Here is a 26159-nt window from a genome sequence, read left to right on the forward strand (position 1 = left end):
TAATTTTCGAGTTCAACAGTCAAGTGCCCTTTTGCAACTGCACCCCAATGTCAAACTTTCATTCTCCAATGGCCCCAAGGCCAGCCTCAAACGCTTGTGCTGTTGACGGCTTCGACTGCTTCGTCGGCGTCGAGTTCGAATACCTGATACCTTATGTACCCCCCGGCAAGGCAGACCCGGACCCTCGCGACACGAGGTACGTGATTATAGATGACGTCGAGACGAACAACGGCGCGTGGGAAATGACCAGACACGACGCAACAGTCCTGGCCAACGCGGCGCTCCACCGGCAGTTCCGAGCCGCAGGGCTGCCGGCGGTGATGGATGCCGTCGTGAACTCCAAAATCGAGAACATGGAGGCGGGTGAGGCAATGGCGGCGATAGAGCAGTATTTCGCGGAGCAGGCCGCGGAGCAGGGCGTCCCGATGCCGCCCGACGGCTCGTCGGTGGAGCATCGGTTCTGGCGGCTCAAGACGGACGGCAGCGTCAAGCACGACAAGAACAACACCGACTGCATCCTCCGGGAGCGCTACCTCTGGGCGGTCCCGAACGAGCCGCTCGGCATCGAGGAGAAGCCGGGCATGGAGCTCGCGGGCCCCGTGGCGCGTGCGAGCGAGAGCGCCGACGCGATCTCGGTCGCGCTGCACACGCTGCGCCGCAGCCTGCGGTTCGTGGTGCCGCGCTCCGCCGGCTTCCACGTGCACCTCTCGAGCCTCGACGGCGGCGTCGACCTGCTCACGGTCAAGAAGATGATCTCGCTGGTGCTGCTGTGCGAGGGCATCATCTACAAGATGGCGAACCCGTGGAGGCTCAAGAGCAAGTTTTCTCAGAGCGTCATGTCGGCCCTCCTGACCGTCCAGGAGAGCCGGCAGATGGACAGCGAGATGGCCATCTCGTCGCAGCTCAAGAACCCGCAGCAACTGGCCGTCATGGAGGCGGACCGGAAGAGTCACCTGGAGATCATGCACCAACACCTGCCCTGGCCGCTGCGGCCCTCGGAGAAGCGGCACGAGGCGCTGGAGACGCTGTGGACGTGCCTCGGGCCAGACGAACTGCGGCTGCTGTTCAGCGGCCTCGCCGTCAAGCGCAAGGGCGACAAGCCGACGGACGAGGATCCAAGGGCCGGGCTCTTCACGGTGGAGATGCGCCAGTTCGAAGGAATGGCGGACCCGGAAACGGCGTGCGCATGGGTGAGGTTCTGCGTGGCGCTGTTTCGCATCGCGTCGACCTACGACCCGGCGAGCTACAAGGCCAAGATGACGGAGCTGAACGAGAAGTTGTCTGTCAAGTACAGCAACCCGGCTAGCGCCTTCACCATGTATAGCTGCAGGTTCGAGCTGTTCATGCCGGCGGTCGGCCTTCCCGACGCCGTTGACTTTTGGAGGAGAAAGTCGTACCGGCACATGACCATCCCTGCCCTGCCCCAAACCTGCATGGCCCCGAGTCGGCTGATACCACCGCTGATATGGTAGGGTTTAGGGGGGTTTTTCAAGGCCTGATTTGTTGTAGGCTGTAGCCCAGCTAAGTCTCCCACAGGCTCACGCTGCACAGGCAATGACATGTCGTAATAGCTTCACCTGGACCCAAGTGTTTGCAATTAATTAAAAGTGATTGACGGGGTGAATATCTTTGTGACTAATTTAGTAACTACTCGAGGCTTACATCTTACCAAACCTCTGCAACTCATAGTTTATATAGGTGCCATATTTCAAGTGCCCAGGTAAGGAATCCGGATCGACCAAAAGTTACTTTGGTGACGATTCTACCCCAAGCATGACAGCTATTGTAATTCAAAATCCACCATTGTTAAGTTTATGCAGTAAGTTTACAGTAGTGCCGGAATAGCAGCTGTTCTGCAATCAGCTCGCAAATTCTCGCTATCAATTGACTTGTACCTATTTTTCTTTCTTTTACTTTGAAAAGTGTCCCTCACTTAGGCACTTCACAGCTTGTCCATGAGAGCTAGCAATTTGTCTTGCACATGGGAAACAGTGCGTGTTATAACATGTTTTCTTTTTTTTTTTTTTTTTTTTTTTTTTTTTTGCTTTAAAAGGTTCTGAGTCAAAGTTCTGGATATATTTAGATCAGGTCACGAAAAAGACTTGGAAGATGCCGGTCAATGATGGACACTTGCGCCATATTAGTTATGCAAATGTCTATTTATATTTACTTATATGGTAGGAAACATACCAGGACGATAAAAGTACCTCAGCCAGTAGGGATCCTACGATATGCAACTACTCATAGGGCATAGGCTATGGATTTGAAGAACATCCTTGAAATCTTTTATAAAAGCCTCTAATTGCCTTCCAGTGCTTGACGTTGAATGTTTTTAATGAACTTTGTCTCCCCAAATTACTACCCACTTCCTACTTTTGCAAACGATTCCATCTCTTTATCCATAATACACCATTTACATAACCTCTATTACGCTTTGACCTGTTTGCAAACCACACTGCGACAATGCGTTCCCAATTTGTTCTTGCTACTCTTTTTACTTACGGCTCTATCGCCAGCCCGACCGGGGCTTCGGACTCAATAATTGCCCCCCGCGAACACACCCATAGGGGTTCACAGGGGCGTGTACCCGCTTTTACCCAGCATTCAAAGTCCGATAGAACCGACGAGCCTGTTACGCGCCCTAGCTATGGATTTATTAACGCCCTCGACCCCCGTCAATCGAACCAAAGGCAGATAATGGGAGCGTATTCGAGACTTCCAGGACCGTCGGAACAGACCCCCGAGCTACGGGAAACTGGTCGTGCAATGGCTCCACACATTAAAAAAATGATGGAAGAGCCGCCCAAGCCGAAAGACCCCAAAGATGAAGATTGGGAGAAGCTGGGTCAACCTCGCTTGGCTCAAAAGCGACGTCGCGCCACAACTTCGAACCCAACCATTGAACCACATGCCGCAACGGCCTGCACCGCTCAGGGAAAGCAGGTGAGTAGCCAAGCGTACCTCCGAGGTCATGACGCGTGTTTAAACGCTGCTGGCTCCTAACGACAGTTCAGGGCTTGCCCAACAACAGGAAGTAGCTACAATGATTGCGAAAGAAAATCAGCTGACAGGGTCGCGTGAACGGGTTTCGAAACGAGCAAAAATCCCCTTGGAAAACCCAGGAATCGAGATAGGTCGATCGTGGTCGCAAAGCGCAAAGGTTACGCCGGCCCTGCCTCGGGATTCAACGCATGAAGCGGGCAGCGTAATTGCTCCCCGAAGCTCGACACCGCCGCTTACTTGGGCTCAATTTTGTGCACCTCATATTAAATGGTGGACAGACCAAGGCTATGTTCCTCCTGAACCTTTGATTATAGACGTCCACGAGAAATATAAACAGTACATGGCAGAATATAAAAAGAAATATCCTTTATACGGTAAAAAAATATAAATAGAATTTGCCTCCCAAACCAGTTACTGGGACACAATTTTGGGAACCTCGTATTGCATCATGGTGGACGGGTCACGGCACGCAGATATATATATATATACTCCTAGACCTTTGATGGACAGAGTCGTAGACTCGTAGGAGAATATTCACAATATTGAGCAGGCTATAGAAAGTTATATCCATCAGTTCGATAATATGAAACATACTAAGATGAAAAAAAAAAAAAGATCCCCTTTGGCATTTCAACTGTAGGACATAAGTTATAAGCTACACCTACACTTGCTGACCATGACCTTTTGCACCCAACTTAGGGAATCGTCACGATCAACTTGGACCCGTCCCCATTCTCGGATGTCGCATGGAGCATGGCCTCGTACTCCTCAAGCTTGTACCTCCCAATGATCTCAACGCCGGCGTGCCTCCCCAGCTTCAGCACGCCCGACTCGGCCATCTTGATCAGGCCCCGCACGTCCTCCCGCTCGTACATGTACTTGCCCTTGACGGTCAGGTTCTTGAACATGGCCTCGGTGTACGACAGGGGCACGTCGTCGGGCACGAACCCCATCAGCACCGCGCGCGCGCCCGCGCCCAGCGTCTTGAATCCGCTGCGCATGTGGCCGGAACCCGTGGCGGCCGGCGGCGACACGTCGATGTAGACGTCCACGGGACCGCCGGCCTCCCTCTGCATGGCGGCGGCGTCGGCGTCGACGTCGCCCGTCGTCGCCACGATGCGCACGCGGTCGGCGCCGAATTTCGCCTGCAGCCTCTGCAGCGCCGCGGCGTTGCGGCCCACGGCCACGACGGTGCCGGCGCCCATGGCCAGCGCGACGGGGACCGCGGCGCCGCTAAAGTAGCCCGTGGCCGGGGCGACGAGAACGGTCTCGCCGGCGCGCAGCCCGACCGACGCCAGCCCGCCGTAGAGGATGGCGAGCGTCGCGAGGTGGACGAGGTCCTCGGCCGAGTAGCCCAGGCGGCCGCAGAGCCTGGCCTCGTCGAGCGCGTGGACGTTCTCGAGCGGCGCGCGCACGTACTCTGCCAGGCAGGCGTCGGTCCAGTTGTCGCGGGCAAACTTCTTGCTCTGCGCCGAGGGCCCGTCCCACAGGCCCCAGAGGATCTGGACGTTTGGGTCGTCGCGGGCGCGGACGTGCGGCTCGAGCAGCACGAGCTGCCCCACCGCCAGGCTGGTGGTGTCGGGCCCGAGCTGGGCCACGCGCCCGACGGCGCGCGACGACGGGATCATGGGCGTGGGGAAGGTGAATGGGGAGTTGCCGAGCGCCGCGTCCTGGATGCCTCGGTCGTTGGATATGCAGATCACCTTGACCACGACGCTGCCTGGTGTCGCTTGCGGGACGGGAACGGTGCGCAGCTCAAGGGGTTGGTTGACGCCAGTGAGCACGACGGCCTTCATGGTTGAGGGTAGAGTGGTGTTGTCGTCGGTGGTTGCCATGATTGCTGTGATGTGATTTTTTTTAAACGTAATTTGGGATATAGATGAATAGTTGTAAGTAGCAGTTATAAGTAGCAGATGCAAGTAGCAAGCTCTACCAAGTTGTGCTGTTGATATGAGGAGAAATAGACGATTTCTTTTTCTGTCTATATAGAGTGAGCATTGCCTCTTATATCATTTCTGGATGATGGTGATTCTCACACATTAACTGTATTCATGACGCTCGCCGCCAGTCTCTACACGGCCGGAGCCCGAGTTCGCGAATTGCATTCCACCGAAGCCCATATCGCCAACCCTGGTGAAGTGGGGGGGAATGCATATTGGTGTTAGGGCAACATAAGCTGGCTCATCCGCCAGGAAGGCCTCTCTTTTGCACGACGGAATTTAGCCTGCTGGCCCTTAAATCCGCGTCACCAATCCGACCACATGTTGATAGCGGGGGGTATTCAGCCATGGTCGGGGTTAAGGCGGCTTCGATTGACGGTCGAAAAACACCCCGACACCATGTCGAGATTGGTAAGCCAAAGAATCGGGCATGGAAGAAAGGAAATATACGAATGAGGTCTAAGGGTCAATACCAGGAGCACAGAAACGTGCGTCAAATTTTGCAAAGTACCAACCAGCTCCCATCCTCTACTGTAATCAAAGACCGACCCTGGCGACAAACCGCGTCGCTCTCTTCTCTCCAATCAACCCCGCACGCGGCCAGCAAAAACCCTCTTTGGAGACCATTATTTTGTCGCGTTGTAGGGCGTATGTAGCGTTGCATTGCAAGCTTCTTATCGGTGAAATGGCCCTTCCAAAGTTAAAAAAAAAAAAAAAAAATATGCGCGTTGCCAAGATGTAGAGCACGCTGTTGTAGTGGGAGCGACTTGCCTACCTGGATGCGTCGAGCATTTAGCCTTAAAACATGGCTCTGCCAGCCCAGTTACACTCGCAACGGCGACGCTCATTCCAAAATCATCACCTGCTTCACTGCCCACCATGAAAGCCACCGCCCTGACCGCCAGCCTCCTGGCGACGACGGTCCTCTGCACCCCACTGCGCATCATCTCCTACAACATCCGCCAGGCCGTCGTGATCCCCACCATCGGCGAGCGCCCATGGTCTGACCGCCGCCCGCTACTGACCGCGCAGCTCAGCTACGAGACGTCCAACCGCCCAGAGTCGCTCCTGTGCATGCAAGAGGTCCTCCGACAGCAGCTGGTCGATGTCCTGGCCGGTACCGAGGGCACCTGGGCGCACGTCGGGCTTGGGCGCGACGACGGCCAGGACGGCGGCGAGTTCTCTCCGATCCTCTACCGGCCTGACACGTGGGAACTCGACGCGAACCGCACCTACTGGCTCAGCGAGACGCTCGACGTGCCGGGCTCCAAGGGCTGGGACGCCGCATACCCGCGGGTCGTGACGGCGGCGAGGCTGAGGCACCGGCAGACGGGCGGCAGGGTCGTGCTTCTCTGCACGCACTTTGACCACATGGGCCAGGTCGCGCGCAAGAGGAGCGCGGACATGATTGTCAACCTGGCCGGCGAGTGGGAGAGCGACGATGGCGGCGCGTCCAAGTCGCCCGTCTTCTTGGCCGGCGACCTCAACTCGGACGACCAGAACCAGGCGTACAAGACTCTGGCCACGAGGATGCGCGATTCAAGGGATCTCGTGCCAAGGGAGAGGTTGCACGGCAACACCAATACGTACACTGCATTCACCTCGCTGCTGACTTGGGACGACAAGCGTCTCGATCACGTGTTTGTCAAGGACCCGTCCGTTGGGGGATTGCGGTTCAATGGGCACGCGGTCTTGTCAAATCGCTTTGACGACGACATATTTATCTCGGACCATCGTGAGTTTTCTGTGTTGTTTTTGTTTTTTCCTTGGCCAACGTTAAAAAGCGGCGCCGACGCTAACGGACTCGTGGTTAGGCCCTGTTGTCTTGGACGTTGATCTTGGGGTCTAGATCTACAAAACTCTATCAGCAGTCTCGGACGTTGAAAACATGTGGTTATCAAGCCTGATTCTGCCGGGGCGGGAAGCTACGGATTAAAGGCTGGGTTGTCAAAACACAGTAATACAAACAGTAGGGTTTTCCGAGTGAAGTGAAACTTGAGAATGGAAATGGTCAACTCTTGTGGGGCACCACCAGCACAGTGGCGTAACTTTTTTTACCTTTCTTTCTCTTCAAACCAACAGTTTGTTTGTTTTAAAAAGCTTGACCCCACAACCACGCGGGAGCCACCAGGAAGTATTAGTACTTTCGCTCAACAAAGCTACCGGACATTCTCGGATGACGCGGCCAGCCAAAAAAATATATGGAGAAAAACCACACTAATACCGAAATATGGATCGGGGCGAAGCCAAGCCTGCTAGTCTCGTACATTACTTCGCCGCACCACTCGCCTCTACCCGTCAGCTGTTGGTTGTAGTGTGGCCGCATCCCGATGCAGGCTGCAGCCCTGTCATTTGAAATAAAATCATCGGACCGCATGACCGCGTCAGCACCCGATATTTACTCAGCAGAAGTCCCTGCCTGCGCCTACCAGGTCCTGGTCTAGAAGCCTAGATTCACAACTCATCTTGACCTGTTTTTTTTTCTTTCTTACCTTTTCCTTTCCCACACTTTTGTGACTTGGCAAATTTTTCTCTGTAAAACCACTAAACAAAGCAATTCAAGGTCGTTTTTGGTGTTTATAGACCATATTCGGGGTGTCGAGAGTAGTATATCGACCTCTGGGAAGCATCCTGGAAGAAGCCAGAAAACCAGAAAAACAACCAGCACAGTGTCGATACACACATCCAAAATGTCGGCATCCGACTACTACAACAACAACAACAACTCATACACGCACCCTCAAAACCAAGGGCAGCAGTATCAAGGCCAACCATACCAGGGCCAACCATACCAGGGCCAACCATACCAGGGCCAGCCTTACCAGCAGCCACCGCAGTACCAGCAATACCCACAGTACCCGCCTACCCAGCAGCAGCAACCATCCCCCTACGCCTCGCAGCAGCAGCTGGCGCCGTACGACCACGACGCAAAGCGCCCTACGTCTGCGCACTCGGCTTCGTCGCACCAGCCCCAGCAGCAGCAGCAGCAGCAGTACTACCAAGACCCGAACCGCGCAGGCGGGCCCTCCTCCGCCCAGCACGCCGGCGAGGCCGGCGAGCGCGGTCTGATGTCGACCGTGGTGGGCGGTGCGGGCGGTGCGTTCCTCGGCAACAAGGTCGGCAACGGCGGCAAGCTCAAGACGATGCTGGGGGCCGTCGCCGGCGCCGTCGCAGCGAATATTGTCAGCCACAAGATCAAGGACCACAGGCAGGATCACCAGCAGCAGCAGCAACACCACCACCACCAAGGGGGTCATCATCAGGGTGGAGGGTTGATGGGTTTGATACCGGGCATGCATGGCCATCAGCAGCAGCAGCAGCATCATCATGGTCATCATGGCCATCACCACGGGCATCATGGCCACCACGGTCACCACCATCAGTCTGATTATGGTTCCCAGGGGCCACATCATCATGGACATCATCACCATGGGCATCATCACGGTCACCACCATGGCAACGGGGGTTGGTAGAAAGAGAGGGGTAGGGATGACGGCTTGAAGATTTTGTACGTTTCGCGATAATGAATGGCTTTGATGATTAGATAGGATGGCGTTTGGCTGGAATAGAACGGATTAACATTAAATTACGACCGGTTCCATCACGCTTCTGTGCCTCAGCTCATGATGCAAGGGAATCCTCCCTTCGTTCAGAGCATCACCATGATCCAAAATCTTTGTCGGTGCCGAGTCTTGGTAGTCTTTGTAACGACAGCTCCTTACTTTTTGTCCATGCCAGCTCAAACGAGTATACCGACAACGGAGTGCCAGTGACTTTGCCCCAGGGCTACCATGTTCACGCAGGGTTCTTTCTCTGTTCGTTCTAGCGCACCATGTTTGCATCGTGAGTATCCAACACCGTTTGAGCCTCGTTTTCTTTGTGCTCGATGATGACATCAAAGGGCTGTTGTTGATTATCTTAACTCTGTAACATGAACAATGAAATTGTCTGTCGTTCGCAGCTCTTGATTCAGGTCAGTGCCAATTGCTTTCGCATTGAGTTGCAAGCTGCGGACGAACCCATTCACCAAGCCCCCTTTATTCTTTTGTCGTCACATCGCAACTTGCAGCAGACGATCATTGTCTCCGTGATGCTGCAGACAAGCATGCCTCACGAGAAGATGAACATAAAAGAAGCTCGGCTGTCCGGGATTCAACCCCTTTTCGAAATCTTCCAACCATCATCAACATCAAGACAGCCCTCTCCTCTAACAGACAACTAACATCAACACTTCGCTATCAATTCTTTTACATTCTGCAAAAGGAAAAAAAAAAAAAAAAAAAAAAAAAAAAAAAAAAAAAAAAAAAACCTTCAACCAATTAAAATGGCCGGATCCTGCGACACCCACGGCTCGTACTCGGGCAGCTGCTGCACGTTCTGCATCAAGGTCGACAAGCCCATCAAGAAGTCCTGCAGCACCAAGCATCGCCGCGACGGCAGGGGCAGTGACACCTCGACCATGTCGCAGGACAAGTGGTGCCAAGTCCACCAGGTATCCTATTCTGGGACGTGCTGCACCTTCTGCATCGACGCCAGTGACCGCTTTGACGACCTGGGCCGGCTTGGCTCTGCTGACGGACTGATTTCTGCGGAGAAACAGGGTGACTGCGACGGCCTCCACCATCCCTCGATGATGAACTAAAGGGTCCAAATGAGGACCTCTTCAGCATCGGTGGATGCTGAGAAAATAAGGCGAGTGGCGCTGGCCTGAGATCCCAACGTAAGTATCCACCTGTCCTACACCTATATTGACACGCCGGGGCATGGAGAACACAACAAGGAGGGATTGGCGGCGATGAGAGCACGGGATCAAGTTGGTATAGACGATGCTCTTGTAGCAAATAGAGAAAGGGATATAGGAATCCAATGAAAAAGAATGAGAAGAAAAAGCAAAACGCCCAATAAGTGAAATGAGAACCCCTAAATGCGCCATGAAAGATTCGCCGCCAGTGGCAAGTGATGGAAAATAGATGGCCTCGAAAGCCTACAGTAAGGAAACTCCACATTGGCCTGAACCAACCATGGCAAAAGCTAAGAGTAATGAAAAGTATGCCAGTCGTCACATCATGTAAGAAAGGTAGCCAAAATCCAAAGAGACTCCGTGTACAAACGGAAGCGTATGAGCAAATATGCAACAATTCTTATAGCCAATCACGACCCCCCACAGCCATGAGCTCTGGTGGGTTTGTGGTGACTGACATGGTCCCAACATGGTCCCAAGAGTGTGTTGAACGCATTGTATATACGACTGAATGGAAAGAAATGGAAGCAGCAGAGGTTCTGAGGCCTCAGCCAGGTAGCAGGGCTACAATAAGTGTTTTTCATCAGAGTCTATACCTCCAGACCGTAGATGATACCCCAAAATTAAAAGTCTAGGATGAAAGCATGTAGTCTGACATTGCAATTCAAGACTTGACTATACCCACACCTGGTGCTCTCACAGGTATTTGTATCTCTTCCTCATCAGAATCGGACTCGTCTTCGGCCACGCATTGGTCAAGCATCTTGTCAATGTCTGCTTCTGTTAGTGTTGGCCGGCGTGGTTTAATTGTCGTGCCCAACCCTGCCGGTAGCGCTAGAGGTATCCTTGGTCGTTGGAACTCGGCGTGTTCGTTGCCGTTGACGTTGCCATTAGACCTCGGCCCCCTCGGCGTTCCGCGGGATGTGTTTGAAGGTCCATCTATGTCCATATCGCTCAGTGTGCTCGACGAATGTTCAAATCCGACACGCTTTGTTGGCTGCGAATTCGGAGGTCTGCTAGATGGCAGGGTCCTCCGAGGCTGTCCACTAGGGAGCGCGGTACGTTGGTTTGGTGCAACTCCTCCGGTCCTACTTGATATGACGGGCTGAGACGATGAGCTAGGGAAGGAATGCTTCAGATTTGCAGAGTTTCCAGGGCTGCTCATAAAGAGTAGAGACTCAATTGCATCTTGCTCGCGGACGTTTTGGTGTGGCGAGAAAATTATGGGATCAACCATGGGTGTCCTTGATGTGGCTTGCCTCGGCGTACCGTGTGTGGAGGCAGTTTCAACGGGTGTCCGAGGGCTAGCGGAAACGTAACCATGTGATAGGAATGCGGGACTAAAAGTTGGGTTGGAGTTGCGACGGGGGTTGATGGACGACAATGATGGCTTGATAGATACCGGAGGAGCAAGCGACGGCGCCGGTTTGAGCAACGGAGGAGACATGGCCGAGTTAGCAGCAGCGTTTTGGCCAGTAACATGGGTTCCGGGGTGGTAAGAATTCCGCCGATCGTGCTTTGAGGCTGTTAACCTCCCAGCCGGACGAGTAGGGCTACGGTTGTCTGCGCCATAGAGTCTAGGACTCGCCGAGGACCCCTGTCTGCCAGGTAGAGTAGACGCAGTTGAGTTGGGGGACGCTGCACGGGAAGCCAGCGACTCCACCTCGTCTATGCTGTGTGATTCCCAACCATTGTTGACTTTGACCATGGCATAAGAAAGGCGTGCTTTGAGCTCATGTGAGAGCTACCAATATATATATGCGTTAGCAACCGGACCTCCATGATCAAAACGCTTCCGTGCAAATAAACCAAGCCAGTGGTGCTAACCTCTCCCATCCGACTGCCTGTCGAAGCCATGCTGACGGTGCTCGTGTTCCGCGAGTGCCCTATCCTTGGTGCACTGAAAACTGGAGGTGTATTTGAAGAATCCCGGCCAGACGTCGCCACGGCATCAGGGCCAATCCTCTTTCGTTTCAAGCCAGCGCTTACAGGACTCAAGATCATTTCACCATCCGCCGGCAGCTTTTCCCTAGCAGCGGCTAATTGGGAAAGCTGGAGCAACTGGGAGTCCTGGCTGGAGTCCTGAGAGTTGCGACCATCTCCATTTGCTACTCCGCTTGTGCTGCCGTCACTAGCGCTTGTCGGAGGTGTGAAGGCGTCCCCATTTGTTTCTGAGTCGGCTTTGGTGGGTGCAGCGGCAACATTGGTGTTTGACGGGTTTGGCTGAGCCCCGAGAGATGTAGAATTGGACTGGTCTTGCTGTTGTTGGGTTGCATGTGACTGACGAGCCTGTGAAGAGTGTGTTGGGCTCTGCTGTGTGTGATGAAGGTTGCGGGCCACGGGCTGAGTTGACCTGCCTCTCTCCGGCTCGTTCCAATCAAAGACCGACGATTGCGGACGGTTCTGTTGGTATTGCTGAAATTGTTGAGAATAATTGGAATGGGTTTCTGCATCGCTACCTCCTCGCAGCGAGGGCAGCGAAAAGATGGATTTGCGGGCCGTGTCGGAGGCGGCGGCAGGCGCGGGCCCAGGCGCGTCGGATTGGCCACGGTCGGCGGGCCTGGAGGCACCGTTCATGATTCTGGCCAACCGCGTCGACGGGAGAAACCGTCGCCAGGGGCAGGATGGAAAAGCCGAGGAAATGAGAGGTGGTCGGTCGGATCGGGTTGTTGCCGTCGTTGTTTGGGTGCAATTGAACTGCAGCCTACGCGGGCATGACTGACCGACTGGAGGGGGGCTCAGGCTTGGGGGTCTGGTCCTCGGCGGCGTAGCGTTGCTGCCGGTGGGTGCGGTGGCAGCCAGCAAATAGAAACGCGCTCGGGCATCAAATATCGCGCAACGCGACTGTTGATTGGAGATTCGGTCCGCAAGAAACCGAGAACAATAGACTTGATGAACAAAAGAGCCAGCGAGCAAGCCAAGAGCAAAGCGTTAATCTTCTTTTGTCTGGCCTCACCAAATTGGGTTGGAATTTGATTGCGTGGATTTTAGCCGTGGCCGAGTCGAATTGACTGATTGACTGACGCGGTCGCGACGCAACACTAAACCCCTTACCCTGTGCACGCCTACACTGCACGCTGCACGAGGCCACCCCGCAGCGGGTTTGGGGTTTGAGGATGGCTTACCTCACGAAATCACGTGTTCCGGCTCGTGATTGCGTAAGCGTCTGCGGTCGACAGTTCCACGTGGCAGTTGGTTGTGTGCCACCCCCAGTGTTTTTATTCACCCTGACGAAACAGTGCCTTCCTCTTTCAAATCGTCACGATACTATGCCAAAACAAAATCAATCTGTCAAAAGGGTATCATATCTAGCCAATAATCAACTCAACACTAAGCAATGGCCCAACAAATGAGAGAGAGAAAAAGATGGCACGAAAATGGCATGAAAATGGTAACAATATCGTATGGCAAAAAAAGCGAAGAGATGCACCACAACATTGATAGCGTGCCATCCAGCCTCCTTTTGTTTCCCATCAACGGTATATGCCCGAGCTTGCCAGGCTAGTTTCTGCTTACTCTAAACTAAAATGCACTTGCACTAGACATACGTTCATGAAACATTCCTGCTAATTCTGCCGGTGCGCTTCTCCCTTGTGTCGACGATTGGGTACGTGGAGGCCGCCATTAATATACGCCGCCGCGCCCAAGGCGATTGCCATCATGATGGACGCCAACAATAAGCCGCATATTATGGCTCTCAGCGATACCCAGGTGTTTTCTTCAATCAGCTGCTGCCGGTAGGCACGCTCCTGTCTCCGACGGTTCAACAACCGCCGCTGGGTCAGGGTCAATGGGGTGCGCTCCTCCGCTTCGCTGCCGCTATCATCTGAATCTCCGCAGGTCATGAATTTCCAGAGACGAGAAGTCGCGCTCCTGTCGCCAGTCGCCCCGCGCCGGTCTTGGCGATCAGATTCGCCTGCCTGTGTCAGGCGAAAGGTCCCGTGATTTGTCTGCCATTCGTCGTCCCAGTACGGTAAGAAGTCGCGACCGTCCCACGACTGGCCCGAAGAAGTTATTTCAGGGCTGTGCTGAGCGTTGGACGCCGTCGTAGAGGCGTCTTCCATGTATGCCTCGACCCCCTGCGGGAAATTTTCTCGTTCGGTAGACGGAGTCGCGTCTCCTGATGATGAGAAACTAGATTCGGAGCTCTCATCATCGGAGCTGCAGAAGGAGCTGGAGCTGGAGCTGGAGCTAGCCTCGAGGATCGCGCTTAGCAGAGACATAGAGATGCCGCTGCGCCTGCGAGCCGGCATTTTTGGCCGGCCGGGTGCAATACCTATTTCGGCTGGCGTCGAACTAGGCCTTCTGGTCGCCTCGTCTGGGTAGTTGGGCTCCATCACGACTAAATTGACATGTGCCACACGTTGCCAAAGTGCGGGCTTCTCACGCTCATGAGCCGGTGTACTCTGCTTTTAATTTTATTTTATTGTTGAAATTTTAAGTAAGAATAGCTTCTTGGGGTCTGTTGTGTCTTAAGGGTCACACAGTCATAGAGAGTCAAATTTGCATGTACAACCACCCTTGATATGGTCGCTCCTTATATCCTTGGATATGACACAGTCCGGGATATTGTTGCCAGTCTTTCTTTTCTGTAACTGCGACACGGACCGCAGTCTCCTGAAGCACAGCATCTGCGTATTTCCTAACATGGAAATACTCATTCTCGCATGCTCACATAACCACGGTCCACAGTAACGGGGTCACACAAGTTTCGGAACTCAATCTTGTCTTGTCGACAACATTTTGTCGGAGTCCTCTGGCTCAGTTCATGGATCATCGGGCTCTCTGCTTTTGAATCCAAAGATCTAGACTACTAGACGGAAACCCGTCGTCCAGCAGACCAGACGAGTAGACTGACACATTAGCCAAGCACTTCCAAGCGGCCGACTCATACGTTGAGTCCACACGTCTCATTGTTACTCAGAGCAAGCAAGGCAGTCACGTCTTAGCTAGGCGTTTCCATCTTCCAAAGAATGTCGCTAAATTCGGAAGGAAAAAAGCCCGTGCTTCAGTGTCTTCATCGCCGTCGAGACGCCCTCAACCTCCAACATGAGTGACAAATTCTGAACCATCAATGACTGGAGCAAACGAAGATTCACAGAGCTTGTGAGGCAATGTGTGACTGCACTGTGCTCCCTCACCAGAGCCATGTTTCGCCACCAACTGAATAGGTTCAATCGCCGCAGAGTCGCGATCTGGGGCCCACAGGCTCAAGCTATGTATGGTATGTTACCGCTGACAGTCAAATTCCCATCCCAGTTTAACAGTCCTGACAAAGTTACTGCTGTAAAAAAGCTGCTGCCCTGACGCTGTTGTTTACCGCCAAATCATGGATGGGACACTACATGAGAGGTCCGTGTGCTTGTTTACAAGGACATGTATCCAAAGAAACAAGAAAAAAAATAGAAGCAGGGCTTTTATTTCTAGGTATTCGTCAGCGTCTGCCACCTGTGATGATGGGACGAAAAGTAAAAAGCAACCTTCTAGGCCAATCAAAGGTGCCAAAATTTCCTTAAACAACTTGCAAGTTGGCTTTAAAGTTCCGATCAATCACGAGATGGTTTAAGAGAGAAAGTCGTCCTTAAATAGTACATGCTGTTCGTCTCTTTGCCTTGTTCATCTGCGCATTTCACCCAAGCTTAAATGTGAGTCTATCCGACTCAAGTCCACATGAACCCGTTTTATCCAGTGCATATTAATATAGCTGATCACGGCTCCCAAGGTGCGACTGGAAACGAATTCTGGAAATTTGGTTGCTACGAAAGTTTGAGTACGCATTCTTCTGCATCCTTCTGAATCGTTCAACAGAAGCAGTTAACAGGCTCAAGAGTGTCCCGAGATGTTCTTGGCCGTGTATAGCTCCTCCAGATACTTGGTCTCCTCCTCTGTGAGCACCTTGCCCCTGGCTCCAATCGCCTCGTCCATCCGCTCGACGCTGCTGAACCCGATGATGGGACTGGCGACCTTGGCGTTGATCCAGGCCAGCGCCACCTGGCTCATTTTCCAGCCGCGCTTTTCGGCCGTCTCCATGACGCGCTTTATGATGGTCAGGTCCGGCTCGACCGTGCCCGTGTGGTTCTGTTCCTGATCCTTCTCCATCTTGCTTCGCTCCGTGGACCCGTACTCGGACGGCGGCCGGGCCAGGTGCCCGCGGCAGAGCGGAGCCCAGGGGATAAGCCCGACGCCTGTGTCGTCGCAGAAGCGATTCATCTCGCGCTCCTCCTCGCGGTAGAGGAGATTGTAGTGGTTCTGCATGCTCACAAACTTGGCCCAGCCGTTGCGCTCGGCGCAGAACTGCATCCGAGCGAATTGCGTTGCCCTATTTCGTTACGTTAGGGGCTTCTTTCGTACCAAGGAGTGAAGAAGGAGAAACGTCATCTGTTTGACTTACCACATTGAGCTGGCGCCGATATACCGCACTTTGCCCGACTCGACCAGATCATTAAGCGCCTTCATCGTCTCCTCGATGGGCGTCTTTGGGTCCCAGCGGTGAATCTGCAGCAGGTCAATGTAGTCCGTGTCGAGGCGGCGCAGCGAGGCCTCGACCTGGTTGAAGATGGCCGCCCTGGACAGCCCGTACTGGTTCACATAGTCCTTGGACAGGGCGATCGCATCAGGGACGAAGAAAGGCCTGACTTCTGGCTGCTCGCCGACGGCCCAGCGACACTTTGTCATGATGACAACCTTCTCTCGCGGGATGTTGTACTTCTTGAGCGCCTTGCCGACAATCTCCTCAGAGACTCCATTGGAGTAGACGTTCGCGGTGTCCCAGGTGTTGAGACCGCGGTCATAGGCCGCTTTCAGGAGCGGGAGTGCCTATGAGGTATGTTAGCCATGCTGGCAAAATGCTAGATCGCCTGGAGATAGTATAGTAGACCAACCTCATCTTCGCCAATGCACCAAGGAAGGGTTCGCTTGTCCCCAAAGGACATGCATCCAAAAATGGGTACTGAGATTGTAAGGCCGCTTTTTCCGAGTGTGCGATATTCACACTTGGAGTTGTCTACGGACTCCTGGAGGGCTTTGGGAATTGACGACATTTTATCTGTGGTATCTTGCAAAGTAATTAAAGTAACTCTTCTTGTTCTCAATGTAAAGCCAACTGTTCGGCGTCACAAAAACTAACACCTTGAGAGTTCGAAGCTAGGCAGTAAATGAGGCAAACGTAGAAAGCCTGTAGATATTAGGTATGTAGGTAACGACAAGCAGTAGTGCAGCCATGCGGGGTAATGGGATCATTGTACAGCCGGAAGCAAGATTACAAAGTCGTTTGCATCATCATCGCGGGGTCGGGTTAAGCGAAAACACAAAGTCTAATGGTTGAAGTGTTGTACAATGCAATTTGCTTGCCGCGGCTGGGAACACGGCCCGTATTGAGACTAAAACTTGTTGTTAGGTGATGGGTATACCATCGATGCTCTCAAGCACGGTATATAGTAGGGAAATACTGTACGCAGCCACCCTCACCCAAGTGTTGATCGGGAATCTCTGTATGTATTGCAGTCTCCCCGCATATCTAAACTTGCTTGCATCAACTGCTGGGTATGATCGTGTCAATGCTGCCGCGGCTGACCCTGATAGAACCTGGCGTATCCGCACAGTCATAGCAGATCAGAGAAGAGATGTTGTTGGTGGATTGTATGTTCAGCATCACGACTGTCGCCTGTGATGGACTACAGGAGCCATTTGACTATCCGCAGTTTGGCTCATCCCTGGCTGAAGCGGCGACCGTCGAGCCACCATGCATCCCTCCATCCAAAATTACATTCTCGTTGTCGTCAAGGTCATCCTGAACCCTTCTCCATCGGGTCTTTCTGTCTTTTCTTCCCTCCAGTTCCGCCCCCTTGCCTTTGAGATCATAGACTGGCTTGATCAGACCCTGCAGCAGAGGATTCTTACTGAAGGCTCCTCCCCCTGAGACCCTATTGCCGTCCGACTCTCCCAACGCCGAGAAATCCTGGACCGCAGAGGCGTCTTCTGCAGGATCTGGACTTGGTGGTCTCTCTGCAGCAACCATCTTCTTGACGATTTTGCCGCCTACCAAATCTATACTGAGAACCTGCTTGCGTTTCTCATAGTCGGGCCGTGCGTTCCATTCCATCTCACGCATCAGCTTCTGCTGTCTCTTGAGCTCCCTGGCTCGATCTTCAGGACTTGCCCACATGCTACCCGTCATTGAAACATCAAAATCGCTGGCCTCGTCACGAACCGTGGTCCGTCGCGCGTTTTGAGCCTGGAAGTTTAGTAGCTTATCGCGATGCTCCCTCGCTTTTGCTTCGGCGGCTGATATTGCCGCCGACGGATCCTCTCCTGGCCGCGGGCCAAACGCCTCTCTGGGTTTTGAGAATGGCCTTGGAGTGGTCGATACCTCGGCTTTTTTGTTGGCCGCCCGATTTGCGGCCTGCTTCTCCTTGCCCAGCTCATCTCTCAGCTCCCTGATCATGGCCTGAACCTCACCCGACGACAGCAACGGCGCACCGCAGAACGTGCAAGGTCCAAGCCCCTCCTTCAAGCAAATGACTTTCCCGCAGCTGAGGCAGTTTGGCGCCGCGCCCTGAAGCGGATGCCTCGTGGCGACGCAGTTGCATCGTCGGGCTTCAATATCCTCGCTGGTACTGCTGCCTGACTTGGTAGGATTGGTGCTGATCTCGAGCGCACGTATCGCAGCATCAAGGTCGGCGACGGCCGTTGACGCGCCATGCATAGGCGTCCCACCTGCTATAGATACCTTGGTAGCATTTCCTGCCTTGGGAGCCGGCCCGGGCGTCGACGACCGGCTGCCTGGTGTCGATCTTGCCTTTTGCTGCTTCGGGACTGGAAGCAAATCGGATATGAGCGACCCCGCAGCAGACGGTGGTGGCTTTGGCGGTGGGGGAGTTGCAGATTTTACTGGGGGCTGCCTCGCGGGTCCAGGTCTCGGGGCAGGGCTAGCAGTGCCGGATGAGGACCGAGTCGAGATGTAATCGTCCTCAACGTTCTTCTTGCTGTATGTAGTGCCGGGAGTGGGCCCAAGATTGATGACCTGTCGCGGAGCTGGGGTGTGTAGCGCGCGCTGCTTCTTCTGCTTTGTTGTGCGCTGGGGCTTGGGAACGGCGTCGATTCCACCAGCACTTGCGTAGCTTTGCGATTGGGACGCGGTCGACGATGAAAATGCCGCTGGGGCTTTGGGGTCCTTGCGGCGCGAGTTGAAGCTGGAGATGAACTCAATCGCTTGTGGCGAGTCCCCTAGTAGATTTTTGAAGTGTTCTGCTGCTGCCGGTTTGGAGAGCGTTTGGGCGTAGTCAAGGACTTGCTGTAGGTCCGAGTCCGGTAGGTCAATCAGTCGCGACAGCTGTATCAGCGACATGGTACCGATAACTGGAACAGTAACAGCTGGGGGTGAGGTGCGGTCTGCCTTGACTAAATCAATACGGGCGCAGTTGAGATAGCTGACGTTGAAAGATGCTAGGGGGGCTTCCACAGTGGGCGGCTGTCATTAACCCCACACTCAAGGTTTCCTTTGTTGACTCGAATTTGAACCGCGAGACATTGAAGAGGCAACGATGACGTCCTACCCTGTATCAGATTCCTGGCAAGCTTAGCAGTATGGTATTGTCATGGAACGAGTGCAAAAATTCAACAAGCTCATCAAGTTACAAGTCATTTAAATATCCGAACTGAACGACATCACATTGTATCATTATGATCACCTTAGGCTCCTCGGAGCAGTTTGCGGAATGATTAAAATCAGCCGCTGACACACTACGTCTCAACCAGGATACCGCTACCCCGGCTCCGCAGAGCCGGAACATTCGGGCTGCCAGCCACTATGGACCCGCCTAGACCCGCTTTGTCCGCGTCACAGTCAAAATTTCAACGTTTGTAGAGTACAGATCGCAAGCGCACTCAAAGCCGCCACCTTGCAACGCCAAATCTCCAGTCGGTCAACATATGCTCATCACGGCCGTCACCAATCGCCCCGCGCCTCTTCACATTAATCAACGGCGTACTGGGCGCAAACCTTCTTACTGACATTTGAAATACACACCCACACGCCGAAACCTCATAGAAGCCCACGATTCGGCAGAGCCCGCCATCATGGCGCCTCCGCCTTCACCAGCGCTGGTACGCAGCTCTCAGATCAAGTCGGCAGAGCTGCTGCGGCCACTTCCCTGGTATTCACACGCCTACGTTTGGCCCTTTGCCATAGCGTGGCCTGTATTTTTACGCTTTTACCTCAGCGCGGACCTGTACGAGAAGCACATTGGCGGTCCGGAATGGACATTTGTGTGGCTTGGAACCATCATCACGTTCCAGAGTCTGGCCTGGTTGACCACCAAATGGAGCGTCAATCTGCGCGCTATCTTCACCGCCCGCGCTGTCACAAGTGTCGAAGATGCTCAACTCATCAAGTTGATCCCAGTTGCGAACGCCGGCTCGGCCGACATTTGCAAAATTGAGCGCGACCAGGTACAAGCCCCGCGCAAGCTCCGAGTAATGTAGAGAATTATGGAAAACGGCGGTGCTGACAGTTTTGGTATAGGTCGGAGGCAAGAACAACATCTCGTTCCTTTTCCAAAAGCGTCGGTTCCTTTACGACCCTGTCGATAAATGCTTCAAGACCCTCGAGTACGAGATCGACGCCGAGCCGAAGCCCAAGATTGAAAAGTTCCAGCTTTCCAAGGGAATCACTTCAGCTACCGAGCTTACTCGAATCGAACAACACTATGGCACCAACACTTTCGATATCCCCGTCCCGTCTTTTACCGAGCTCTTCCAGGAGCATGCGGTTGCGCCCTTTTTCGTTTTCCAAATCTTCTGCGTCGGCTTGTGGATGCTGGATGACTACTGGTACTACTCGCTGTTCACACTTGTCATGCTGGTTGCGTTCGAGAGCACCGTGGTTTGGCAGCGACAGCGCACTTTGAGCGAGTTCCGTGGCATGAGCCTAAAGCCTTACGATATGTGGGTTTACCGCTTGGGTAAATGGGTCGAAGTCCAGAGCGACAAGCTTGTTCCTGGAGATCTCGTGTCTGTCAACCGGTCGAAGGAGGATGGCGGTGTGGCATGTGATATGCTCCTAGTCGAGGGGACTGCTATCGTCAACGAAGCTATGCTTTCTGGCGAGAGTACCCCGCTTCTCAAGGAGTCCATCCAGCTCCGCCCTGGCGATGCGCAACTCGAGCCCGAAGGCCTGGACAAGAACTCGTTCCTCTGGGGTGGCACCAAGGTCTTGCAGATCACCCACGGCACGGCGGATGAGGCAAGGCCCAAGGTCGCCTCTGGTGTTCCCCGCCCGCCCGATGATGGAGCCATGGCAATTGTTACCAAGACTGGTTTCGAGACCTCTCAGGGCAGCCTTGTTCGCACCATGATTTACTCGACCGAACGCGTGTCTGCCAACAACGTCGAAGCGCTCCTCTTTATTCTGTTCTTGCTGATCTTTGCCCTGGCCGCTTCGTGGTATGTCTGGGATGAAGGTGTCCGCAAGGATCGCAAGCGTTCGAAGCTGCTCCTGGACTGTATCCTTATTGTCACTAGCGTTGTTCCTCCCGAGCTGCCTATGGAGCTCAGTTTGGCTGTCAACACCAGCTTGGCGGCCCTTGCCAAGTTTGCCATCTTTTGCACGGAGCCTTTCCGCATCCCCTTCGCCGGAAGAATCGATGTCGCTTGCTTTGACAAGACTGGTACTCTTACTGGAGAGGATCTGGTGGTGGAGGGCATCGCTGGTCTGGGACTTGGCAATTCTGGCACCGACACCCCGCGCGAGTCTGATGGAGCCCACAGCAACATGACTCCTGTTCACTCTGCTGGCATCGAGACAACTCTGGTTTTGGCCACTGCACACGCCCTTGTCAAGCTTGACGAGGGCGATATTGTGGGTGACCCCATGGAGAAGGCTACCCTGGCCGCACTGGGATGGGGTCTTGCAAAGAACGATGTCCTCACGCACAAACCGAACGTTGCGAGCAACGGGGGTGTCACTGGTACCGTACAAATCAAGCGTCGCTTCCAGTTCTCGTCGGCTCTCAAGCGTCAAAGCTCAGTTGCAACCGTACATGGCAAGGAAAAGACTGGACGTAAACTGCAGGGTACTTTTGTCGGAGTCAAGGGTGCTCCAGAGACAATTATGAAGATGCTGGTGACCGTTCCTGCTGACTACGAAGAGACCTACAAATATTTCACTCGTCGTGGATCCCGTGTCTTGGCTCTAGCCTACAAGCAACTTACCACCGACAGCGAGCTTGGTGCTGCCAGGATTAACGATTTGAAGAGAGAGTCTGTCGAGTCTGAGCTTACTTTTGCCGGATTCCTCGTCCTACACTGTCCGTTGAAGGATGACGCCAAACAGGCCGTGCAGATGCTGAACGAAAGCAGCCATCGTGTTGTGATGATCACAGGAGACAACCCTCTGACGGCTGTACATGTCGCCCGAGAGGTCGAAATTGTGGACCGCGATGTTTTGATTCTGGATGCTCCCGAGCATAACGAGGGCGGCGACAAACTCGTCTGGCACAGCGTCGATGACAAGATTCAGTTTGATGCCGACCCTACCAAGCCCATTGACTCGAGCGTATTGAAGAACAACGACATTTGCGTGACGGGTTACGCATTGGCCAAGTACAAGGATCAGCCAGGCTTCAAGCAACTTCTCCGCTACACATGGGTGTATGCACGCGTCTCGCCTAAGCAAAAGGAAGAGATCCTGCTTGGTCTGAAGGACATGGGTTACTACACTCTGATGGCTGGTGATGGCACGAACGATGTCGGAGCACTGAAGCAGGCTCACATTGGCGTAGCTCTTCTCAATGGTACCCCGCAGGATCTGCAGCGAATTGCCGAGTTCTCGAGAAACGAGAAGATGAAGCAAATGTACCAGAAGCAGGTCGACTTGATGGCGCGTTTCAACCAGCCAACCCCCCCGGTACCCGTCATGATTGCCCACCTGTACCCTCCTGGCCCGACAAACCCCCATTACATGAAGGCTATGGAGCGGGAGGCCAAGAACAAGGGTGTTGCGGTCGAGGAGCTTATCAAGGCTAGCGGCCATCCGACGGAAACCATCACCTCTGCCGGCGCACGGGAGCTTCTCAAAAGCGACCCCAACCAAAATCTCGGCCCAGCTGCCAAGAAGGCTGCTGGTCTGGCCGACAAGCTCACTGCTCAAATGATGGAGAGCGAACTGGACGATGGCGAGCCGCCATCTCTGAAGCTAGGTGACGCATCTGTTGCTGCCCCCTTTACCAGCAAGCTTCGCAACGTCATTGCTATACCCAACATTATTCGTCAAGGTCGATGCACTCTGGTTGCCACAATCCAGATGTACAAAATTCTCGCACTCAACTGTCTGATCACGGCCTACAGTCTCAGTGTCCTCTACCTCGAGGGTATCAAGTTTGGTGATGGTCAGTACACCATTAGCGGTATGCTGATGAGCGTGTGCTTCCTGTCCATCTCCCGCGCTCGCTCCGTCGAGGGTCTATCCAAAGAAAGACCCCAGCCAAATATTTTTAACTTCTACATCATTGGGTCAATTCTTGGCCAGTTTGCTGTTCACATCTTTACGCTTATCTACATTGCCCGGTTCTGTGACAAGATCGCACCGTAAGTTTTTTTTTGTCCTTTCTGATGACAGGCAATCGAGACTGACAAACATTCTAGGCGTACCGAGTCGGTTGATCTCGAAGCAGAATTCTCTCCCTCACTACTCAACAGTGCCGTCTATCTGCTCCAGCTCATCCAGCAAATCAGCACCTTTGCCATCAACTATCAGGGCCGACCTTTCCGCGAGTCAATATCGGAGAACCGGGGCATGTACTGGGGTATTATTGGCGTCAGCGGCATTGCTTTCGCCTGCTCGACCGAGATCCTTCCTGAACTGAACGAACAGATGAAGCTTGTCCCCTTTACTGCCGAGTTCCGCCAGACCCTCACAGGCATTATGATTCTGGATTACGCTGCCTGCTGGATCATTGAGGTGGTATTCAAATACCTGTTTAGCGACCTCAAGGCGCGCGACATTGCGGAGCGCAGACCCGATCAGCTGGAGAGGGAGAGGGTGCGCAAGGAGGCGGAGCTAAAGATCAAGATGGAGGAGGACGATAGAAAGAGGATCCAGGAGGTGGAAGAGTACGAGCGCAAGATGGAGGCAAAGAAGAGGGAGCTGGCAGAGAGGTGGGGGGTGCAACTGCCAGAGAGGGGACAGCCTGCCGCGGCAAGGTAGAGTGGATTTTCCGAGTATGAATATCTTCGCCATTCCAAGATGTGTCGCTCTTAGATGGACCACTCAGCCCAGGAGGCTGAACCCTGTACCTTAATGTGGGCATTTTAGTAACATAGAATCGAAATGCTAGTTTTGGTGTTGGCAATTATTACAGAATTGTATAGTCTGTTGTTTCACATTGTTCTGCAGCTGGTCGAATCTGCAGCCTCATTCTAGTCCCTAGCAAAGCACGACAATTGTGATAGACACACGATCAATGCAGCATACAACTTTATTGTCTCGACTGTCGGTCAACCGGACAAAGGGGTGTCGATTCTGTTACATAAGCTCCAGATCATCTATGAGCGAATGTCCCGGTCAGACCCACTAGCAAGGTCCGTGCAACCTGATCCACTGTGGAGTATGGACAACAAGCTAGACTAGAAGCTACGGCTGGGACCGGGCAACGAGCGTTTGGTTCCAAGGTTGACTGCAGTGGCCTTTTAATTTTTCTCTCGGCTGGTCGGAAAGTCCTCGTCGTCTCGAAAAAAAAAAAAATTGACGGTTGACCATCTCCAACCCAAGCTACATCCTCCAATTGATTTTTTTCTTCCAGCACCAATCCATTTAGCTTAAACTACACATAATCAAATCAAGATGTTTGCTGCATCAAGGATCCAGACCCGTGCCTTTTCGGCCGCGGCGCGCAACGTACGTACATGCATGAGACCTTGACTACCCCAGCTACCAGCTACCAGCTACCTTTGAACATTTGGATGCGCATCAGAGGCTGCATCCCCAATGCGTATGCAGCTCCTTCCTCGTGACCATTAGCTAACCAGGCAAACAACAGCTCTCCAAGGTCACCGTTCTCGGTGCTGCCGGTGGCATCGGTCAACCTCTTTCCCTGCTTCTTAAGCTCAACCCCAGGGTTACTGAGCTTGCGCTCTACGACATCCGTGGAGGGCCCGGTGTCGCCGCCGACATCTCGCACATCAACACCAAGTCCAACGTCAAGGGCTACGACCCCACGCCCTCTGGCCTTGCCGCTGCCCTCAAGGGCTCCGAGGTTGTCCTCATCCCCGCCGGTGTCCCCCGTAAGCCCGGCATGACCCGTGACGACCTTTTCAACACCAACGCCTCCATCGTCCGCGACCTGGCCAAGGCCTGCGCCGAGTCTTGCCCCGAGGCCAACATCCTGGTCATCAGCAACCCCGTCAACTCGACCGTGCCCATCTGCGCCGAGGTCTTCAAGGCACGTGGCGTCTACAACCCCAAGCGCCTCTTTGGCGTCACCACCCTCGACGTCGTCCGCGCCTCGCGCTTCGTCTCTGAGATCAAGGGCACCGACCCCAAGGACGAGAACATCACCGTCGTCGGTGGCCACTCGGGTGTGACCATTGTTCCGCTCTTCAGCCAGAGCAACCACCCCGACCTGTCGTCCAACGAGCAGCTCGTCAACCGCGTCCAGTTCGGCGGTGACGAGGTCGTCAAGGCCAAGGACGGTGCCGGCTCTGCCACCCTCTCCATGGCCATGGCCGGTGCCCGCATGGCCGAGTCGGTCCTGCGCGCCGCCCAGGGCGAGAAGGGCGTCATCGAGCCCACCTTTGTCGACTCGCCCCTCTACAAGGACCAGGGCATCGAGTTCTTCAGCTCAAAGGTCGAGCTCGGCCCCAACGGTGTCGAGAAGATCTTGCCCCTGGGCAAGATTGACGCCAACGAGCAGAAGCTGCTCGACGCCTGCCTGGGCGACCTGAAGAAGAACATTGAGAAGGGCGTTGCCTTTGTCGCCTCCAACCCCGGCAAATAAGTGCATCGTCTGAGGAACTCGCTGTGTTGACTTCTGATGGTTGGCGGGCTTGGTTGAGGTGTGTTGAATATGACAGAGGGATGCGCATGGATGTCCGATCGGCTCCAAACAGCAGATAGACGCTCACGTCGTGTACCATAATTTATGATTCTTCTGTTATTGTTTGCTGATGATTGGTTGCGCCTTTGCTCTTGTGACATGTTGGTGATATTTATGATATTTGGGTAGTAGATGCCGACTTGGGTTGTGTGGTGTCGAATGGTTATGTCATGAAGATGTTTCCATGTTTCTTTTTTTTTTTTTATGGTTTCCTCAATTTTGCCCATTGACTCCCCCTTTTGTTTCTCTCATTCCTGGCTCCGTTCAAGCGGTCTTGGTTGGGTCTCTGACGACGCTACTCACTGACAAACAGCATGGCGTCGTTGAAAGGATCTATTAACAGCACACCCGACTTGGCTAATCCTTCCGTCACATATCTTACAA

The 26159-nt window shown here is 53.7% G+C and overlaps 8 protein-coding genes across 8 annotated transcripts; 4 read left to right on the forward strand and 4 right to left on the reverse strand.

Annotated features, from left to right (window-relative positions):
- Positions 1–68: 68 nt before the first annotated feature.
- On the forward strand, positions 69–1472 carry PpBr36_04131 (uncharacterized protein; the record flags this gene model as incomplete). Its single annotated transcript, XM_029891295.1, has 1 exon — positions 69–1472. The coding sequence occupies one exon, from the start codon at positions 69–71 to the stop codon at positions 1470–1472; it is 1404 nt and encodes a 467-aa protein (XP_029749712.1).
- Positions 1473–3698: 2226 nt separating this feature from the next.
- On the reverse strand, positions 3699–4838 carry PpBr36_04132 (uncharacterized protein; the record flags this gene model as incomplete). The annotated part of the gene is made up of 1 exon (XM_029891296.1): positions 3699–4838. One exon carries the CDS (start codon positions 4836–4838, stop codon positions 3699–3701), a length of 1140 nt encoding a protein of 379 aa, XP_029749709.1.
- Positions 4839–5460: 622 nt separating this feature from the next.
- PpBr36_04133 (uncharacterized protein) lies at positions 5461–6792 on the forward strand (the record flags this gene model as incomplete). The annotated part of the gene is made up of 3 exons (XM_029891297.1): positions 5461–5591; positions 5680–6678; positions 6758–6792. Exons 2-3 carry the CDS (start codon positions 5823–5825, stop codon positions 6790–6792), a joined length of 891 nt encoding a protein of 296 aa, XP_029749710.1. The 5' UTR covers positions 5461–5591; positions 5680–5822.
- An 841-nt stretch (positions 6793–7633) lies between these two features.
- On the forward strand, positions 7634–9585 carry PpBr36_04134 (uncharacterized protein; the record flags this gene model as incomplete). Its single annotated transcript, XM_029891298.1, has 3 exons — positions 7634–8214; positions 8252–8408; positions 9331–9585. 3 exons carry the CDS (start codon positions 7634–7636, stop codon positions 9583–9585), a joined length of 993 nt encoding a protein of 330 aa, XP_029749707.1.
- A 763-nt stretch (positions 9586–10348) lies between these two features.
- PpBr36_04135 (uncharacterized protein) lies at positions 10349–12261 on the reverse strand (the record flags this gene model as incomplete). The annotated part of the gene is made up of 2 exons (XM_029891299.1): positions 10349–11428; positions 11512–12261. The coding sequence occupies 2 exons, from the start codon at positions 12259–12261 to the stop codon at positions 10349–10351; spliced, it is 1830 nt and encodes a 609-aa protein (XP_029749708.1).
- A 989-nt stretch (positions 12262–13250) lies between these two features.
- On the reverse strand, positions 13251–13937 carry PpBr36_04136 (uncharacterized protein; the record flags this gene model as incomplete). The annotated part of the gene is made up of 1 exon (XM_029891300.1): positions 13251–13937. The coding sequence occupies one exon, from the start codon at positions 13935–13937 to the stop codon at positions 13251–13253; it is 687 nt and encodes a 228-aa protein (XP_029749705.1).
- A 1570-nt stretch (positions 13938–15507) lies between these two features.
- Positions 15508–19030, reverse strand: PpBr36_04137 (uncharacterized protein; the record flags this gene model as incomplete). Its single annotated transcript, XM_029891301.1, has 3 exons — positions 15508–16003; positions 16076–16500; positions 17450–19030. The coding sequence occupies 3 exons, from the start codon at positions 19028–19030 to the stop codon at positions 15508–15510; spliced, it is 2502 nt and encodes an 833-aa protein (XP_029749706.1).
- A 731-nt stretch (positions 19031–19761) lies between these two features.
- PpBr36_04138 (uncharacterized protein) lies at positions 19762–25676 on the forward strand (the record flags this gene model as incomplete). The annotated part of the gene is made up of 4 exons (XM_029891302.1): positions 19762–20133; positions 20207–23268; positions 23326–23845; positions 24720–25676. 4 exons carry the CDS (start codon positions 19762–19764, stop codon positions 25674–25676), a joined length of 4911 nt encoding a protein of 1636 aa, XP_029749713.1.
- Between the last annotated feature and the right edge of the window lie 483 nt (positions 25677–26159).

Source organism: Pyricularia pennisetigena, chromosome 6 (genome assembly GCF_004337985.1).
Source record: "Pyricularia pennisetigena strain Br36 chromosome 6, whole genome shotgun sequence".
NCBI classification, from domain to species: Eukaryota; Fungi; Ascomycota; class Sordariomycetes; order Magnaporthales; family Pyriculariaceae; genus Pyricularia; species Pyricularia pennisetigena.